This window comes from Aspergillus melleus, assembly GCF_016097325.1.
Source record: "Aspergillus melleus strain CBS 546.65 chromosome Unknown contig2, whole genome shotgun sequence".
Taxonomy (NCBI): Eukaryota; Fungi; Ascomycota; class Eurotiomycetes; order Eurotiales; family Aspergillaceae; genus Aspergillus; species Aspergillus melleus.
In genome coordinates, this window is record NW_025763371.1 from 2,848,253 (window position 1) to 2,861,803 (window position 13,551).

Genomic DNA, 13,551 nt, shown 5'->3' on the forward strand with positions numbered 1-13,551 from the left:
AGCCCTGAAACATGGAATCATATATGCTAGATTACTTCTCTTTGAGTATGTTTGCCTGAATCATGATCACCGTTGGGTCCCCTATTCCGTTCTTTGTCTTTATCTATTAACCAACCCACTTCGTTCTTTTGCTTTCATGGTCAGTAACTATTGATCAACTTTTATTCTTTAACTTTGTCACTCTTTTGATATTCTGCTTCATACTAAACCAAATCCACCTCATGGAAGTCATACGCCGTTCCTTTGTCCTTCTCCTAGGCCTGGGCGCATCGTTCGCTTCCGCGCAGAAACTCCACAGCTCATGCGCCGACCTCAAGGGCAAGAACTCCGAAGGCGTGGAGACCAACTACGGCGACGTGCGAGGATCCATCGCCGTCGCCATCCAGGAAGTCGGGGCCATCGCCGAGACAGCACGCGATTATATGAAGAAGGCGGCGGACAAGACCGGCGACGACTTTGATATCACGAGGACTGTCCAATCTTTCTATGCGTTTCAGGGCGAGAAGGATGGGGATGAGTCGACTTCGGAAGGACGTTGGGATACGGCCATTAGTGAGTGTTTTTTTGTTTTCTCTACATTTTCAATGGCGGAAGTTCTCACGTATTGCCGCTAGAAAGCCTCGAACGGCTCATGAACTATGTGGAGAATCGAAACACACAGGATCCCCCGTTTCTATGCGGTGATGGACACTTGACCAAATTCACGCACTATCAGAACGGCGAGCGGATCCAGGCTCAAGATGAAGACGGAAATGCCTTTGACACGTATATGTATTTCGGTAAGCCACTGACCTTTCAGTTTATTCTTCCTAGATACTCATGTCTCGAAATAGACGGCTTCTCCGGACAATGGTGGGCAATCGCCGAGCCCGCCTGCGAAGATGACCCAGGGACCATCGCCATCACGCACCCAGGCGGATACATCCAAGTCTGTCCGGCAGCGTTCTCATTTGCACAGATGACAGCGCCTCGAGATACGATCGACTCCGACAAGAGCGAGGACTCGTCGGTGGATTGGAGCGATAAGGAATACGAGGGTGATTATCGCCAATCGCTGGATTATTGGGCTACTCCGCTCAGCTATAGCATGTTTCATGAGTTGACGCATTTCTTGCTCGGTTGTATGTGTCCTCCACCCCAATTGCATTATCCCCTTTCCGTTCTGTACAAACTACTAACTAGATATGAATAGATGACGACCATAAGATCTCTGAACCCGTCAGCTGGATTGGCGGTACTGTCAACAAGGCCTACAAGTTCAACGGCGCCACTCAATTGGTCAAGGAAGATATTGACAAAGTCTCGGATAATGTCGATAGTCTAGGCATGATGGCACTGTGTATGTTCTTCTTCTGTTCTATCTTACCTTTCATCACTAGGTCAGAAGGTCACGCTTTACTAATATCGTGTTTATAGCCCTCTTCATGAAAGCCTGTAACTGGAGCTCCGGCCGTGCGAGAGGCAAGGACAACTAGGGGAGCTCGGGGTAGATGAAAGGCAGTAATTAATCTTGTATTTGAAGTTGAACGCATCTAGTTGAACTCAATTTGTTTTTATGGTATTCTCTTATGCCTTTTTGTAACATGTATAGTAGGTAGTAGGTAGTGCTTCGGTGTCTATTTGAGATATCTGATTTCACTTTCAAGGATAGCCACAACTTTTTCCCTCATCTATGAAGAATCACCCAACTCGACCAAGCTACATTTATTCTCTGTACCCAACTGTATAAAACAAATCACCACAGGAAATAACTAAAAGCAATGTAACCCCACAAAAACCCTCATATCGATGTCCCCCATGACTAAGCAGCTTTATCAGCACGATAACCAACCGCCAAGCCATCCCACTTTTTTTCCAAGGCATAAACCCATCTCCTTCTCCTCTTTCTTCCCAATTATCCTCCCCTCCGCTTGTACAGAACCCTACTCAATCTTTTAAAGCCCCGGTTCCCATCTGATCATTGACCATGGCACCCAAGAAGATCATCATCGACACTGACCCTGTAAGTTGGTTCCCATGTGTTTTTCTTTCCCCGCCATGGAACCCACCCCGCGCTTTGACATTTACCCCGTGTTCTATGCATGCAACTACTGACGTTCCTTGCAGGGAATTGATGATATTCTGGGTCTTTTACTCGCGCTGTCTGCTACGCCTGAGGAGGTCGAGGTGCTCTTAATCTCGTTGACGTTTGGGAACATTGAGGTGAAGAGGTAAGTGACTGTTGAGGGCGGAGAAGGAGTTATACATAGCAGCCTGCCTGGTGTCTATATTGAACGCTGAACTAACGCTGTCGATTAGCTGTCTCCGCAATGTGGTCTCTATGTTCCATATCCTGGAGCGCGAGATGCAGTGGCGTCGCGAACAGGGTCGGCCTGAGGGCTTCGGAGCTCTCCGAGCCCATCCTCCGATCGTGGCGGTAGGTGCCGAGGATCCTTTGGAGGATCAGAAAATGTTGGCGGATTACTTTCGTGAGTCTTGCCACTAAACCCAAATTGTCCAGGGTTCTTCCCGCGCAGGGCTAATGCTTAGTAGACGGAACGGATGGTTTGGGAGGTATTCATGCCAGCGTATGTTTCATCCTTGCGTGTTGATTGTCTAATTTGTTTCTTCGTCGAGTCGGTTTGATTAACAAGGCTGTAGCACCCGCATCTCACTCCCAAGGAAACGTGGGAGCATATGTTTGATCCTTCAACGGACTCGGATATAAAGCCCGTTCCTGAGGGCGATAACTCGCACAAGTCGTTCGTTCCATCGAAGCGCCCAGCGCACGAGGAGATCCTTCGCGTCTTGCGCGAGAATGATCCCGACACGGTGACGCTGGTGGCTGTGGGCCCTTTGACGAACTTGGCGTTGGCCTCTGCCGCTGACCCCGAGGCTTTTCTGCGTGTTAAGGAGGTCGTGGTGATGGGAGGCGCCATCAATGAGCCTGGAAATGTAGGTAGTTTCTACAGAATCACGTGGTCGACAAAGCTGACAATTGATCAGGTCACTCCTGGTGCCGAGTTCAACGCATATGCCGATGCGTTCGCCGCGGCCCGAGTCTACGCCCTTACGTCTCCGACTCCCCGGACCGCGATGCCCATCTCCAGCACCAGTCTGGCCAGCTACCCTGCTACTCTAAGCAGACAGCTCACCGTGAAGATGTTCCCCCTGGACATCACCCACCGTCACGGAATCAAGCGTGGACAGTTCCGCCAGACCGTCACCCCTCTCTTGGAAAAGGGCTCTCCATTGGCCGAGTGGTCTGCCGCCTTCATGGCCCATACCTTTAGCACCGTTGAACGGCTGCATCAGGGACAGGTGGGAGACGATGTCGAGCTTAGTCTACACGACCCCGTGTGCGTGTGGTACGCTCTTACAGCGGACCACGACGGCTGGAAGCCTTCTGTCACGTCGCCGGAGGACATCCGAGTTGAGACCACCGGACAGTGGACGCGAGGCCTCTGTGTTGTCGACCGACGGGACCGTCACCGCATGGAAGGAGAGGAAGAAAGCCCCAGTGACCATGGACTCTGGCTAAGCTCGAAACATGGAAACCGCATCTGGCGGATGGATCAATCGCCAGTGGAGCACAACTTTGGAGAGGTTCTTCTGACGAAGCTGTTTACTTAGGCATAGAAGGGGGTTGATTGTGCTGGGTTTCCGGGAGGTCGGAACGTATCCCTTCGGAGAAAGGGGCACATATATATGAGTATTTGATGTCAACGTATATAGATTCAGTCATAGAATCGTCATGGTTTCAAGGGTGGTATGAAGAGTTATGCATTGCATAACATATGATGTATCAGATCATTGCATTGAAGAAATGAACATGATGATAAGGGGCGGGTTTCATTCCTTGGCTGTCCTGGGTTGGGGAAGACGGAGATGATCGACATCGTAGGGCCCACCCCCAGTGGTTGGCAAGACCTGGTATGTCATCCCTTCAGCGGGTTTGTCGGAGCTACAGCTTTGTAGTTGTTAGTCTGCAACGCTTAGAATATGGGGAAGGTACCCACCTGGAGGTAACTATTCTGCAACATTCAATCCCTTAGAATTACTTCAGGGGCTGTTGAGTAAAACATCAATGAAGCTGTTCCACCGGTCTATGTAATTGTATAGTGTCGACACTATGTTCTTGACGCGAAGCCTTTGTAGACTCATCGGCCTTTCCGCCGCGTGCTGGCAGATGTTTGCAAGAGTATAATGCAAGGCAATCACTCAACGAAGTACGCAACGTTGATTCCAGCCTCAAAACCCAGACCAGATACCCTCCCGCCACAACCACAATTGCCATTTGCCACAGCCAATGCTGACTTGAACACCAATTGAAATGTGCCAGCCCTTGAGAGCGACGTAGGTATGGAATCCGAACGATTATAATATTATGATTGGTCCTTGCCACGCATATGGAATGCTCCCGGTCCAATGAGCGTGCTCTGTTCTCGTTCAGAGGAACCAAGAGAGCACGAGGAATGCTGCATGAATGATCGTGGTTTTCTGACATTAGATGTAAGAGAGGCGAGGCTGGGGTTGAGATCTACTTCACCTCCTCTGCAATTGTGCTGCCGCGATGACGGCTATATAAGGAGGCCGAATGAAGTAGGTTCTGTTCCTCATCAGCAACAATCACTCTTCAGAGTTCATCAGCAGACCAGTCAGAAACTCAGTCGCTCATAAAAGCATCCCTATCCTTTCCGATCAGACCTTATACCCTCTTCTATCTTCCTCCATACATCTCCAAAGCAACCATGCAATTCAACACCTTCATCGTCGCCACCATCGCCGCTCTTGCGGGCGTCAGCATTGCCAGGCCAACCGGAGACGCAGCCGGACCTCATCGGGAGACTCAGATCGGAGCCGCCGAGAATAACACAACAACGAACGCACCGATGAGACACTGGCCTAAGATCATGTCGCCCAATACTGGCAACGGGAACGTCAAACACGGATCCAACGAGGACCAAAGCCTTGATCCCCGAATTGACCGCTGCCCTTCAGTCTGTGCCGTCGCAGCCCAAGCATGCGTCGTTGCTCTTCCGGATGACGAAGACTTTTGGTAAGTAGTCCACACGTGACATCAACGAGCGAGCCATTTGCTGACCAGACATAGCTGGGACACCTACGTCGGATGCACCGACCGCTGCTAAAAGCTGAGCACGTTTCACGGGGCACTTGGTGAATTTCCGCATCAAGCGGAGTAGACCTGGCTTGGTGGCAAAAGGAATCCATCAGGGACAGGCCAGGATCCAGTGTCGGGGGGAAGGAGGAGCACGTGCTCGGATGCCCGTCTGGACGGGACATCCAACGGAAGAACTAGGGGGTGGGAAAAGGGGATAAGAACAAAAGTTACGGCGGCAAATAAAAGAAGCCCACGGACGCAACCTGGCGTTGACCCGGAGGCCGAGCATTGTATTGTATCTGATTGATTAGTTTTTGTCTAGCGGTGATTCTGGTTGGATTGACTATTTTTGTGTATTTTAATTCGGCTAAAATAGGACTGAATGTGAAGCCAAGTCGAGGATTCCGCAAAGAGACACGAACGTGCATGAAAAAGAGCCGTCCTCAGAGGAAGGGACTCATTCCATGGTCCAAGTGCGCAGTATATCACGTACCAATCGAAACGGCAGACGGGGACATGATGTTCGTGCCGAAGTTGAAAGGGCAACGATCGGGTCCGCCCGTAAGAAGCGCCTGGCCGAGCACGCCCCCTTCTGTCCGCCAATCAGTGTCCGCCCTGTCGCCGCGTGGGCTCGACCAGCACGCGACAAAGTAGGAAGGAAGTCGGCCGGACTGGGAGCTCCCAGGTCTACTCCATATCTCCACCCCCCGTCGATCATCCCCTTCCTGCATACATAATAACCTCCCGACTCTTTCTCGCCCTCCACCATGCTTCGACCGTTTCTTGGATGTCCTTTAATTAGGTTCTCGGTCGTCCTACACCCTGTTCATTTCCCTGCTCTTTTATAGAGTCGTTGGTCTCGCCCTGAGCGGCTTTCTTATCCACTAGACCGTCTCTACTTATCTACATACTACCTAGCCAACTCGTGCAACGTACATCCTTCTAAGCATTTGTGCTACCTGCTGCCTTCATTGGATGACAACACTCGACCTGCCTGAAATCAATACTACCTCTTCGACTCTAAATCGTCCCGACCACGCATCGAAATCCAGAGACTGTCGCACACTTGCCAGACCATGTCACGTTCTCGTCTCCCGCCCACTCCCTCCATGTCCGGGGAGTTCATCATCAAGGAACAAGTCTCTGTTGACGGGTCAGATCCGTTCGTTCTGCCTCCGGCTGCAATGAGTCCGTCCAAGCTACCGAACGCTGCCAGCCGGAGGTCGTCCAAGACCAATTCCTCCGCTTACCTGCCTGCATCTCCAACCTCGCCCGAGTTCGGTCCGGGGCGCACGGCACCGTTGACTCGTCAGGCCGGGGTTAAGAGGCCCCTGGAAGATTTTGAACTCCCCCCGCCTCCCACTCGCACTCGCAAGATTATCCAGATGAAGCCCAAAGCGCAAAGTACACCCAAGACGACGTCCGCGTCCAAGTCATCAGCCAAGGAGGGCACCAAGAACGCCAACAATGCCGGCAATGCGTCACCTGCGGCGTCCAAAAAGAAACAGCCCACTGCCACCAGTGCCGCCGGTCGCAAGATTGCCAGAAAAACCGCCCACAGTCTGATTGAACGGCGACGACGATCGAAAATGAACGAGGAATTTGGCACTCTGAAAGACATGATCCCGGCTTGTAAAGGCCAGGACATGCATAAACTCTCAATTCTACAGGTACGTAGGATCTTGGATGTTAGTTGCTTAGTCCCGGCCATCGCTAACCATTCTTGCACCCAGGCTAGCATTGAATATGTCACCTATCTAGAGCAATGTATTCAGGATCTCAAAATGGCAGGTGGTCAGCAATCGCCCATCCTCCAGCACATGCCGCCCGGTCCCCCCTCGCCAACGTCTCCCGAAGTTCTCCCGGAATACGCTGGTAGCACATACTCGGCTTCGGTGTCTCCAGAGCTAGGGCCCGTTAGTACCCAGGTGGCCGAAACGTCACCGGTCTTCTCTCCTCGGAGCCATGTGCCGTCGATGGGCATCCCCTCGGAGGTTGCTTCGTCCGTACTTCCCAGTCCCGCATTGGGGCCCATGCAATCTTCGCCTTCGATCGAGCCACAATACCGCAACCCATCGTCGGCCGACGTGGATCACGAAGCATCCGCGGCGCTGCTTATGCTGAATCGGGACTGTCGTCAGACCACGGGCTTGGTAGATGGCGAGCGGTCCGGTTCCATTTCCGGTCCGCTCGAGAGTCGGGAGTATTCTGTCCACGACCCCCAGAGACGAATGGGCATGAGTGTCCGAGACCTATTGATCTCTTAGTTTTCTTTTCTGCCCCTCCCGACCGTTATATATCCAGGCACGGGTGCCGCTATATACGATGCTTGGAGGGGCGTGGCGTAGCATTGATTCTTGTGCCACCTTCGCGACCGCATGTCACCTTACATACGGGGACAATCGAAACGAGCAACGTCGACCTAAATGTTCTTGCGTGTACGATTTGTATTCTTTGTTTCTTTTGATGAATTAGCCTGGTTGTTTGGTGGGGTTATCTCGAACAAAATTAATGATTCTGTTTTCTGCTCTTGATGTTCAATACACCATAATCAAGCAACATTAAGCTCAAGCAATAAAACATAAATCGCTTAGATCCACGGTACCTACCTCCCCTCCCCTCGTAATATCCACCGAGTAGAGTTCCATACGAACAGGCAATTTCCCCCAACAACAAAAAAACCTACAGCTACAGTAACATCTCCTGGTCCGCAGGTCACACACGGGCGCACCACCGGCCGAACCCACCCCATCCCAAGCCGAGGCATCCGACGGATCCCACCATCAGCGTCCCATGCAGGCTGCATCATCGACGTGTGACCACCTGATGTCAGCTGCGACGTACGCTCGACCCTATCGGCACTGCGAGGAGGAGCAGGGGTCGAGGGTTACGTCCAATGAGGGGGAATGCACCGATCGCGGACCCCGCTGTCCCGTCTTCTTCCATTTTCTTCTGGCCGCCTTCCAGACCGGCTTGGGCGGTTTAGCGTTGGGGTTGATTAGGTCCGGAGGTGGGATGTCGTATAGGAGGTACGTTTGCCTACCTAGGGTTGAAGCAGGGAGTTCCCGCCATGACTGGTCACGTTGGTTCGTTGATGCAAAGCTAGAACGGGGAAGCATACGTGGAATTCCTGAGACTCGCGACATAAGAAAATGGGAAGAAAACGGAAAGAAGGCATTAAGGCAACTAAGTCCAGTCCGGTTTGTCGATCCATCGTCGCCAAGAATGGACCTTGATCTGCGTAACTAAACTGTACGGAGTGCATGTAGGATGTATGTGTTCAGGCAGTCGATAATCGATTGCCTTGCGTGAAAGAACAACCCCTCGCCAAAAGACAAAGTCAAAAATGCGCCACCGGTGCGACTCGAGAAGTAAGCATACAAGAAACCAGTCCAACTGCGCGGCATGCCGGTCCGTGTAACCTGAGACCGGAGCCGACAACTGTCTACCTCCGGAGTCTGCATACAGGATACGCCCTGTTATCAGATCACGACTCCGTGTCTACTCCGTACGGTGCTTTATTATCAGAATACGCCAGATCAACGGCCAAGCAAAATATCCCCACCAAGCATTCGTAGACAGTCCTGTCCTTTCGAGCCAAATCATTTTGTTCGACTGACTTCCTCGATGATCTACACCTCATGGTTGACTAGTCATTAGTAAACTAGTCCCACCGGCCAATGACGTAGAATGGCCGCCCACCTTATCCTCGCCGCCTCTCGCTTCACTTTGAATTCTTTGTTTTTCGTTTTTTTTTTTTTTTTTTTCTTTTTTTTTTCGGTTTCCTGTGAGAAGCCACAGACACTGTTTTGATAGGTGACAAGTCAGCTGGTTCGGAGGAACAGATTTTTCATTGAAACAATCGACGGGGGTTATTGTGAGACTCCGCGGAGACCTACGCATGGGCCTTACCCCGGGATGCCGCCAAGCAACGCGTACTTTAGCAGCGATTACCGTGTTGAGGGAAGTCACCCATGCCGTTTACCCTTCTCGGCACGTTAGTTCCGTGGGAGAGCCTCTGCTTTCTGAAAAGAAATGAAAGGAAATGAAATAAGACCCAGACCAGTTCTGGCCCCGCACTGCATGTTCATTTGGACCCGCCCGTATCCTGACGTAGGATATATTATCCCCCCCTTTCACCCTCTCCTTTCCATCGTTTTCTTTCTCCCTTTTCTTCCCCTAAAAACAAACTATGATCTTCTCCCCCCTCATACCCTGAACGAAATGAAATCCACCACCAGCATGCCATCCAAAGTCCGCTCCCAACAACGCAAGAAAAACGCCCGCTCCCTCGTCTCCGAAGACCCCTGGAAAGTCGACACGCCGTTCGGCCCGCCTCGCATCTCCTACTTCCCGGGCGGAGGCATTCGTCGCATCCGCAATACGCTGTCGAAGCTGTCGCCGTCCGCTCGCGCCGAGCGACAACTCCTCAAGCAGAAGAGTCGGTACAAGATCCCCCTGACGGAGCGGAATGTGGATACCCTCGTCACGGAGCAGGAGTTTACGGATGCTTGTCATCCCAATGAACATAGTAGGGAGTTGTCGGTGTCTGCTTGGTTGGAACAGGTTTCGAATTGATCTGTACTGTTGATGGTGTTGAAGGGGGGGGAGACGAACGAACCCCTTGCTAGCATCATCTGCATCGAGATTCGAGATACTCGACACAGTCAGGCTCAGACAACATACCTTAGTCCTCGACAAGCTGTCGCACCGAGATCGGACGTCCAACCTGCATAACGATTACGGAGTGCAGACCAAACAGCCAAGACCGGAAGGCTGTGTCTCACTTCGATCCAGATCAGAATGAACAATCATTCCTATCCTTGATAGGAACGTCATCGCGCTGGACACAGCCGCCGTTGGCATGCATTGTTTCGCATGCGGGCTGGCTGGGCCTGCAAGGACGACGCGGCCAATCATGCATCAATGCATCCATGCATGCCAGTCATCAAGCCAACTCCGGTCTCGTCACTCCCTCTCCTTTCAAGACACCAAATTAGACCATCACAAACATCAACCGCCCGGGTGGTCTAGTGGTATGATTCTCGCTTAGTACGTCTCCATAATTATCACCCGCATTCACATTTACAATTTACTAACAGCAACTCCAGGGGTTACAACCCAAGCATATCTGCGAGAGGTCCCGCGTTCGATCCGCGGCTCGGGCCGTATCTTTTTTGTTTTTATGCTGTCTTGGCCGATTGGGAGAATAGCTGGGAGAGAGAAGTGATTCTTTCCATTCCTGTTCCTGCCTGCCTACCTGGGTCGGTTGGTGGGTGACAATTGGAATTGAAAAATTTGTGCTGCGGGCAGGCCATTCAGGGGTGGTTTGAACTGGATGGGAGTTCCTTCGGTCACAATTTTCTTATTTACAAAACTCAATTACTTATTATCAATTAAGCAATTGTAAAAAGCTTGTTTGATTGATTGATTAATATATTCCTGGGATCAACAGAAGGTTTTCTGGGTGGTGGTTTGAGTTTGCCATACACTTAACCTGCATGGATTATATTTTCGTGCACCACCGGAAAGTTGTATTCACACCACCATGAATTCTCGGATAATATAATAAGTAGCTGCCTAGTGATTTCTTTTTTTCGTTCTTTTTTTTTATGACACGCTTTTTGTTTTTCTAGGCAGCATCCAATAACATACTCCTGATTTTCTATGGACACGGAGTCTAGAACTGGAAGTGCAGGGATGTTCCTCGACCGAATGAGGGGTCTCTCTATCTGTCTTCATCTGCATGCCGCCCACACTTCACAACCATCCATGATCCATCCCACTACAGGTTGACGGTTCAATTCTCAATAACAAGCACCATCTACATTCCATTTCCATCTGTCTAAAAACAGGTAGATAGATGCGATGCTCCGACCTAAAAAAGTCGCCATAATCGGTACGTGTGTACCCCTCACTCAGCATTAGTAACTATCTCCCCCCATCCCCAAACCCAATCCCACACAAACTACACCCCTTCCCCCCTTTCCCATTCTGATAGACTCATGTTCATAAATCAAAAGGCGCGGGACCATCCGGCCTCGTCGCCCTAAAAACCCTCCTTCACAACTATCCCGAGGGAACATTCTCCGCGACGATCTTTGACAAGGCCAGATCGATTGGCGGGTTATGGCCTACCACCACCCCTAGTAGCACCACCAGCACTCAACAAACGAGTCAAGATGGGGTTCCGTCTGCATCTGCGACACGTGGTCTTATTGACCCAATGATGCGAACTAATCTGAGCCGGTTCACGGTGGGATTCTCGGATTGGGCGTGGGAGTCTGTTCTTCATGAGGGGGCGGTTCCGATGTTTCCGCAGGCGTGGCAGGTCGGGAGGTATCTGGGGGGTTATGCGGAGCGGTATGTTAACGGGATGAGGGGTGGGGAGGTGAGGTTGGGGTGTAGAGTTGTTAGGACGGTGAGGGAGATGGAAGGGGAGAGGGCGAGGTGGATTGTGCAGTGGGTTTGTGAGAGGTGAGTTGGTTGATTTTAGTTGAGTTGGGCGATGGGGGTGGAGGAGGGTGTTGCTAACCATCGAGTCTAGGGAACGCAAGGAGGAAGGGAAAGAGAAGGGTATCTCGACCGAGGCTGCAGATCAAGAACTGCATTCAGAAGAATTCGACTACCTCCTCGTCGCGTCCGGCTATTTCTCGAAACCGCATGTCCCTGATATTCCCGGACTCCCCGACTTCTCTGCGCAGACCGTCCACAGCTCATCTCTGCATGATGAAGGCGACATGCAGCGGCTTCTCGAGCGAGCGGGTTCCCACGGAGGCAAGTTAGTCGTCATCGGAGGAAGCATGTCAGGTGTCGAGACGGCCTCTGCACTGGCGACCCACCTGTCATCGAGGAACTTCACGCCGGGGGTATCTTCCCAGGCTGGGAAGGCCCATGAAGTGCATCATGTTTGCTCGAGGCCGTTCTGGACAGTGCCATATTATCTCCCGCACGCTACGCCACGGGCTGACATGCAGGATGATAGCCTGCAGTTCCTGCCCCTGGATCTAGTCTTCTATGATTTGTCGAGACGTCCTCCCGGGCCGGTCGAGTATGGATTCGGTCCTGCCTCAGCGCAGCAAGTGACCAGAGTCAACCAATACTTCCAGGCTTTGCTGGGAAGCGACTACAAGAACGTCGGGGAAAAGGTGTTCAGTCTAGACAACGCGTCCAGTGAAAAGATCCAGCCATCGTGGATCGGGATCGGAGACGACTATGCGGAATATGTGCGCTCAGAATCGATCCGCACGACAATCGGTCAAGTCAGTGTCGTCCATGTCTCCGAGACAGGCAAGGCGAGAATCGATATCATGTCCGCGGACGGGAACACCACCTCCTTAGACGATGTCGCTGCCATCGTAACAGCGACGGGGTTCACGCCGTTCTCGTCTCTCGATTTCCTACCTGCTGATGTGCTGACCACGCTGGAGTACTCGGCGACTGACGTGTTCTTCCCCATCGTACTGGACGGAAAAGGAAGCACGAATGCCCAACTGCCAGACATTGGGTTTGTCGGATTCTACAGAGGACCTTACTGGGGCGTGATGGAAATGCAAGCGCGAAACGTCGCAGAGAGTTGGTTCCGATCAGAGTCAGGATCGGAACTCTCTTCCTCAACCGAGGCCATAGAGAGAAAGAGACAGGAAAGAGAAACTGTTCGCGAGTTTCGCAATGCCGGATCGACCCTGCAATTTCCCATGGGTGACTATGTCGGGTTGATGGAATCCTTTGCTAGGGACGTGCGAGTGTCTCGATCTCCTCTGGACACTGGGGAATGGCCTGGTCCGGTGATCCCGGCTCGGTATATGAACGAGAACTGCAAAGAGGACGAGAGCATGAACAGAGAGGCACAGACTACGGTAGACTCACTGCGAGAGATACTCTTTCCCGAACCTGGGTCGTCTAGCTTGGCTATGGCGTCTGCGACATTCAGAGCTCTTCATGGGGCCTGGCGATTCACTCGGACCTCTGTCAACGAAGATAGAGTTTCGGGAACAATGACCTTTCATCCCCGATATCCGTCGAGTGAAGGGTACGAAAAGGAGTACATCTGCGAAGAACGCCTGGAGAGTTCGGATAAGACAGCTAGGTCCATTTATCGACTAGCCAGGGAGGGCTCATCCCCGCATATCGGCATATGGGGCGTCGATTTAGCTGAAGACCCCAACTCGGCATCTCGGTTCTCCCATGGATTTTCTCTCGCACCGGCACAGCTGGATAAAGACAGCGGGAACTTTGTGGTGCATGCCACCGCAGATGCAGATGGCCAGAATTCTCGATACGAGTATGCCTTCCAATTAGACGGCGTGACTATCCCATCTTGGACGTGTACAGCGACTGGCACGAACGGATCTACCAAGACCACGACCGTGTATACTCGACAATGAATATAATGCATGAAACCATATCATACCAAATGCACAAGAACAACACCCCCTCTCCAACCACAT

At 51.7% G+C, this 13,551-nt stretch overlaps 6 protein-coding genes and 1 non-coding gene across 7 annotated transcripts; all 7 read left to right on the plus strand.

Annotated features, from left to right (window-relative positions):
* Positions 1–221: 221 nt before the first annotated feature.
* Positions 222–1,475, plus strand: LDX57_003800 (uncharacterized protein; the record flags this gene model as incomplete). Its single annotated transcript, XM_046085455.1, has 5 exons — positions 222–552; positions 615–779; positions 834–1,121; positions 1,193–1,339; positions 1,417–1,475. 5 exons carry the CDS (start codon positions 222–224, stop codon positions 1,473–1,475), a joined length of 990 nt encoding a protein of 329 aa, XP_045941418.1.
* A 491-nt stretch (positions 1,476–1,966) lies between these two features.
* On the plus strand, positions 1,967–3,612 carry LDX57_003801 (putative nucleoside hydrolase; the record flags this gene model as incomplete). Its single annotated transcript, XM_046085456.1, has 6 exons — positions 1,967–2,002; positions 2,107–2,210; positions 2,299–2,468; positions 2,533–2,567; positions 2,641–2,934; positions 2,986–3,612. The coding sequence occupies 6 exons, from the start codon at positions 1,967–1,969 to the stop codon at positions 3,610–3,612; spliced, it is 1,266 nt and encodes a 421-aa protein (XP_045941419.1).
* Positions 3,613–4,730: 1,118 nt separating this feature from the next.
* LDX57_003802 (uncharacterized protein) lies at positions 4,731–5,129 on the plus strand (the record flags this gene model as incomplete). Its single annotated transcript, XM_046085457.1, has 2 exons — positions 4,731–5,038; positions 5,093–5,129. 2 exons carry the CDS (start codon positions 4,731–4,733, stop codon positions 5,127–5,129), a joined length of 345 nt encoding a protein of 114 aa, XP_045941420.1.
* Positions 5,130–6,177: 1,048 nt separating this feature from the next.
* Positions 6,178–7,368, plus strand: LDX57_003803 (basic helix-loop-helix domain-containing protein; the record flags this gene model as incomplete). Its single annotated transcript, XM_046085458.1, has 2 exons — positions 6,178–6,771; positions 6,835–7,368. 2 exons carry the CDS (start codon positions 6,178–6,180, stop codon positions 7,366–7,368), a joined length of 1,128 nt encoding a protein of 375 aa, XP_045941421.1.
* Positions 7,369–9,325: 1,957 nt separating this feature from the next.
* Positions 9,326–9,679, plus strand: LDX57_003804 (uncharacterized protein; the record flags this gene model as incomplete). Its single annotated transcript, XM_046085459.1, has 1 exon — positions 9,326–9,679. The coding sequence occupies one exon, from the start codon at positions 9,326–9,328 to the stop codon at positions 9,677–9,679; it is 354 nt and encodes a 117-aa protein (XP_045941422.1).
* Positions 9,680–10,120: 441 nt separating this feature from the next.
* Positions 10,121–10,269, plus strand: LDX57_003805. Its single transcript has one exon. It is a non-coding gene; the product is annotated as a tRNA-Thr (tRNA).
* A 700-nt stretch (positions 10,270–10,969) lies between these two features.
* On the plus strand, positions 10,970–13,488 carry LDX57_003806 (uncharacterized protein; the record flags this gene model as incomplete). The annotated part of the gene is made up of 3 exons (XM_046085460.1): positions 10,970–11,000; positions 11,125–11,578; positions 11,649–13,488. 3 exons carry the CDS (start codon positions 10,970–10,972, stop codon positions 13,486–13,488), a joined length of 2,325 nt encoding a protein of 774 aa, XP_045941423.1.
* Positions 13,489–13,551: the final 63 nt, after the last annotated feature.